This window comes from Pagrus pagrus (genome assembly GCF_965226575.1).
Source record: "Pagrus pagrus genome assembly, chromosome: 22".
NCBI lineage: Eukaryota > Metazoa > Chordata > Actinopteri > Spariformes > Sparidae > Pagrus > Pagrus pagrus.
Window position 1 is genome coordinate 9,350,083 of NC_140204.1, and position 6,000 is coordinate 9,356,082.

The 6,000-nt window shown below is 45.3% G+C and overlaps 1 protein-coding gene across 1 annotated transcript in view; it reads right to left on the reverse strand.

Moving 5' to 3' along the window:
• The window catches only part of col25a1 (collagen type XXV alpha 1 chain), a 145,849-nt gene extending 140,865 nt beyond the window's left edge, over window positions 1-4,984 (reverse strand). The window contains exons 1-2 of the mRNA XM_084343787.1: window positions 4,344-4,984; window positions 4,114-4,183 (exon numbers count right to left, since the gene is read on the reverse strand). Coding sequence (XP_084199913.1) covers window positions 4,114-4,183; window positions 4,344-4,643 — 370 coding nt within the window. The 5' untranslated portion in view covers window positions 4,644-4,984. The remainder of the gene's footprint in view (window positions 1-4,113; window positions 4,184-4,343) is intronic.
• Window positions 4,985-6,000: the final 1,016 nt, after the last annotated feature.

A 6,000-nucleotide genomic window follows, 5' to 3' on the forward strand; every position in this document is an offset into this window, starting at 1 on the left:
TGTCCATTTCTGTTTTCTCAAGAGCACTTTGGCCGCTGTTCAGCTGCCAGGCCTTTTGAAGCGTCAAGAAATGCAGCAGAGTGGGGAAAAGGGGATGTAGGGGAGAGGGGGTTTGAGGCGTATGGGTGAGTAAACAGGCAAAGAGCAAAGCACCAGTGCCTGCTGACTGCACATTTTATTATAGTCCCATTAAACAACAGGCCCCGCTTGGAATGCAGATCCCAGGGGAGGAGAAGGTGCACAAAAAAAATGAAAATGAAGACTGCCCACCAATGCTGAAACAATTATTCGGAGACTCGCCTCACAGTGTGGCACAGTGTGCGGGTGTGACTTCCCAGACTTCAAAACAACTTGGTTTGGTTTGCTTTTTCCCCCCTAAACCCAAGACTATTTACACCAAATGTATGGTGTAAAAACAGCTTTTTTAACTCAGGGTGCAGTCTAGACAAGGCTTCAACGTGAAAATGTGGGGCAGGGTCCCTAGTGAAAAGACTACTCCACTATTCAAAATGCTAGAAGCAGCTAATGTAGCCTCAAGCCGCGAGCCTTGAGCAGAGATGAGGGGTGGGCTACACTCCCTTTTAATTGAAACAGTCAAACACATGAGGTTTAAAGTTGCTGCAAGTCGTCATTGTAGCTAACTTCATGTCCATTTTGCAGTTAGCAATCCCCTCCCTCCTCTCTAAGCCACCACAATCACCAGACAAAGCAGTAAACCGGTATGTTAAGCATCATAGTTTAGCACGTTAGCATGCCAACATTTCCTAATTAGCCCTGAACTAATATGAATTTTGCAGGGGACTAATCATAAACCAAAGTACTAACCAAATTTAAATTTCCACCTGATAATGCTGCACGATGACAAGATAAGGGATCGTCAAAGTTGCTACCATTCATCCTGAGGGGAGCGCGAATGTCCCAACCAAACGTCATGAAATCCATCCAATAGTTAGATTTCACTCAAAACTGCAAATGTTAAATTCTTAGTGGCTCCAGAGGAGAAATCAGGGGATCAACAAAGTTAGTTGAATTCATCCTCTGAGGACCATGAACGTCGGTACAAGATTTTGCGCCAATCCATCCAGCAGATATCAAGATATTACGATAAACCAAAGCCTCAGACGGGCACTTAAGTCAGCGTGATTAATCCTCTGGGCACCATGAATACGCGTAACGAATTTCATGACTTTCACTAAAAACATTAACGTCAACTTGTCGGTGGTGGTGGTGCAAGAGGAAAGTCAGGGGATCGCTAAAGTCGGTCGCATCAATTCTTTGAGGACTGTGAACGTCTGTACAGAATCTCATGGCCGTCCATCAAATAGTTGTTGAGGTCTTTCAGTCTGGACCAGAGTGGTTGACCACCTGACCAACATTGCCGTCCCCTGAGCCACGCCGCTATCATGACTGAAGCAATCTCAGCCAAGTGTGAAAATGCTTTTAGTCGCTCAGAAGCCAATAACTGAGTGCTAAATGACAGCGATACCAGACACTGTTTGGACGATGACAAATGGCACCATAAAAATAACTTCACCTTCATTAACCAAGAATTACATCAGCGTGAGTAAAACACGCTCTCAAGTTCACGACAGACTCTCTTTGATAAAGATGGCACAAACTTCCTGTGATTCAGAAGCAAACCTATAAAGCATCCTGAAGCCATGGACCATTGCTCTGCCGTTGCAACCACTCCATCTTCTTTGACAGCAATAAAGTGAAGACTGTGAAAAGCACATTACAGTCCTCCCCTCAAAGAAAAAGAGCCACATCGGAGCCAGGGGCTGTCTCCTAGACAGAGGCGAGGATAAATATTGAGTGAACCCATTCAGCATTCATACGCTACAAAGATATTTGGCCTGAAAACACTCACTCCAAAGCATTAACAAAGACGCATGTGCAATACACTTACGCTGCAGGAACGTATCATTAAAAAACACTACTGATTCCTTATGGTGCGCTGATGATATGTGTGTTTTGTATGTAGCTGTAGTTCAAAAACGGATGGGGTGAGGCCTCGCCGTGAAAAAAAATTAAATCCGAGAGTGCCAGTTTCCAAGATCAAGCTCGGTGCCGCCTCGGTTTTAGTGCCGTCGCGCTTCATTTGATGTGAAATGTTTTCATTGTTTTATTTCTGCCCTTTACAGAAATGTGGTGGGAGAAAATAAATAGCAGACATATGATCGGGATTGAGAACAGAGAGCAGCATGATTGTGAGAGTCTCATTATGGTTAATACTTCCCAGTACTTCTGGCTCAGTAATTCAAGCATTTCCACTCAGCAGATGAGTCATTCTCAATTGATGAACCACTTCATTGAGGATTATTACTGTCACCAGCCTTGTTTTTCTTCTTTCACCTACGTCTGACTATGACAGATGTGATAATCATTTATAATGTAGCTGCGTGAGGAATCTTTTGTTTGACAGAGAGGTCAGAGGTCAGGGAGAACTAGGGAGCAGTCCCTGGCTTTTGCAAGGACTCAGCATCTTTCCCAAGGACACTTCCGTCCTGCTTTCAGACACCTGGATTGTCCATCCGAAGGTCCAACCACAAGGCTGCTCTGCACAATGTCACAACTGTGACTTCACCGGAGAGGTCGCCTCCAGTGTGTTCACACATGCTGTATCACATTCCCAGCTGGGCCTCACTGAGGATGTGGACTTCCTCAAACTTTGAAAAAGTCATGAAAACTTGTCAGTTTTCCCTGCAGCACGCAGTCGAACTACTGTAGCGGTACAGCCGTCTGACAGAAACAAGTCTGGCCACAGTCGGAGCACTTAGCAATGTTACTAAAAACGGATGATTGTCAGTGCTCAAACATCCTGAGTACGCCACTGCCTTACAGACATCTTTGAGGGCTTTAGAAGAATAGTGCACAAAAAAGCACAAAAGGTTACGAGCAAATGCCTCAAATATACGTGTTCGGTGCAGAGCTGCAACGATTAGTCGATCAGAAGACGATTACTGTCAACTATTCCAATAATCCATTTATTGTTTAAGTCATTTTTCAAGCAAAACTGTGAAATAACTTGCTGGTTTCAGGCTTGGCTGCTTTTCTTTGTCTACTACGAGCTATGATTCATGAGTAAATGAAGAGTCTTTGAGTTTTGGGCTGTTTTCTGGAAGAAAATAAGCAATTTGAAGACTCACTTTGGGCATTTTTGAGCATTTTTTCCCTTTTTTCCATTTTAATGACTAAATATCATTGACAGATTAATTTATGATGAAAATAATCATTAGTTTCAGCTTCAGTCTGCCAGAATCCTAAAGATATATCATATATCCTCACTGTCCTATGAAAACCATCGATCAAATGTCAACAAAGATGCATTTTTCAGGATACAGTTAACACTTAATCCTCCAGTTTGTGACTAATTTAAATCATCAGAACTGGAGATACGTGGTTTTTATTCAACAGAAACAATATGCTTCTTCTTTCACCTGCACCAGAATTTAATAGATCACGCTAGAAGATACAATAAACGGAGATTCGAGACCTTCATCTGTTGTCCATGAAACACTCCTAAAGGACTAAACACCTGCAGAGTTCTTTCATCGTCACATTTCGAGGAGAAGCGGCGACGACGTCCTCCCATTCATGCACTAACAAGAAATGAACGTGATGTTACAGCCTGAATTATGCAGCATCCTGGAGCACCGTCTCCCACACTGATGCTCCGTCTAACTCAACCTTGACTCCATCCCAAAACCTTCAGAATGCCGACCCACGCTGGAGGGAATCGATGTTTCCATCTACTGGTGGGAAAAGTGAATTTCAAGAGGCTCTTTCGTTTCCCCCTGTGAGTGTACGAGTGAGCAGGCAGCAGCAGCATCACAAGTCAAACAACCTCTCAGCACCTCTATGTATAGACTGCTGTTAAATGCCCTTCTTTCTGTTAAGTGTGATGGCCAGTCAGCTGTCTGCATCCTTCACACCAGGCAGGCCTCCCCCCACAAACTATCACCACGAACTGTCAGGTGTCATCGGTGTCCAAGAAATAAAATAAGGGACCTGTTCAGACTGCTTCCATTCATTCTCACACCAGCTCTGATCTGAGCACAAACAGGCAGGCGGCCACATGTCCCAGAGTGCACAGGGGTGAAGCAGGTTTACCTGGGGGGCAGTTGCATTCAGGTGACGTCTGTCTGGCGGTCCGGATCTTGACAAAATTCTCATAGGAGCGCTGAAATGTGAAATAAAACGCATTTTCATTCATATGCACAAGACGCTTTCAATGACAACCACAAGTGTTTGAGGCGATCTCTGCTCACTGAGACAGAGCCGGTGTGTGCGCAATGCAAAAAAAAACACAGCAACTTCAAGAAGAGCGGGTGCAGCCTCACCTGAGAGAGCAGCTCATCCACTCTCTGCTCGATCAGTGAATTAAAATCATCCATGGAGTAGCCGGGAGCGCGGATGAAGCCGTGCTCGCCGTCCCCACTCTCCAAATCCACAACCCGGTTCTTGATATCAGCCGCGTTGATGCTCAGCAGGATGCAAAAGGCGACGGACGCCACCGAACATAAGGACGAGATAATGTTCAGCGCTGTGGTGCGGTAATACTGTCGCTTCTTCTGAGGCGCCACTTCTTTCTCCATTTTCTCCACGCACTCAGATGCTCCTCTTGCCGCCGCGATCTCCATTTAACTACAACTACACGCGCTGTGGGGAGCAAACTGCATCTGGCGCGGAGTCACGAATTTATGGCACACTGATGTTCTCCCTCTGCGTGCGTGTGTGTGTGTGAGTGTGTGAGAGAGCGTGTGTGTGTGTGCCTGCGACGCGGCGTTCACGTCCAGTGACTTTGTGGTGACAGCGCCAGAGAGAAAGATGAGTGGAGCGCAAAAAAAAAACCAAACCAAAAAAACAAAAACAAGTCAGCCTGGCAGACGGCGTGTTGTGGCTCCCTGCGAAACTTGTTGCACCGAACCTTGCACAGAAGTGCGGCTGCGGAGGAAATTGCTCTTACGCACAATAAAGTAGAAAGAGAGACTGGGGAGACGGGAGGCAGCGCGCATGAAGCGGAGGCAGGAGCGTTTCCACGGCGCAGGCATGCTCCCCCTCATTACGCCAACAACACGCCTCCAATCTGTCTTGACTGATTAACATAATTTATTGACCCGCTCCTTTTAAGCTCTTGGAGTCGAGTACAATTGCCATAGGCTGACATGAAGCGCAGTTATGTTGTAGCGCTGTCGGTTTTCCAGATATAGAACAACGGAGCGCTGCGTAAAGACGCGTTTTTTTAGTGTCATTTTGGGGAAAATGTGGCTGACTGTGAGTGCACAAGACACGTTTAAGATGATAAATCATTCATGGGATTATTATGTTGTTTCAGAGTGAAGGATGTTGTAGTTATGTTGCAGTTATGTTGTAGTTATGTCAGTTTTCCAGATATAGAGCACCGGGAAAACGCTGCGTAAAGACGCATTTCTTTTTGTTTCATTCTGTGAACATGTGCCTGACTGTGAGGGCACAAAACACTTTCAAGATGATAAATCATTCATTGGATTATTATGTTGTTTGAAATTGAAGAATCACATCTCATGCAGCCCATGTGTGGTAACGTTTATAGATCGTTTTTGGCCAGGGCGCTGCGTAAAAACGCACGGAAAAAAACGCTCTTTCTGAGGTTTGGCACTCACTAAAGTGTCCAAATGTGAGAAAAGAGCGCGTCTTATTGACTGATTGTGCTCAATAGACATCCAGTGGTGAGAAGAGCCAGAGAGCCCGGCAGCACAGACTGCCTGTGTCCTCTCTTTACTGTCTGATGCCTTGAATTCTGATCAGATGTTGGTGTATTTCTTGGATTTGCTCAGCACAGTGGCGCACAAACCACCAGTGATTCACATTGAATTCTACTGGGGGGTGGGAAAGAAAACAAAAAGTTCTTTACTCTCAATATTGTCGCACTTTGCATCAAGCAAGCACTGAGCAGCATGTCTGAAATGCATAATAATAACCAAATGTATTTCCCAGGCTTTGGCACGAGCATCTGTC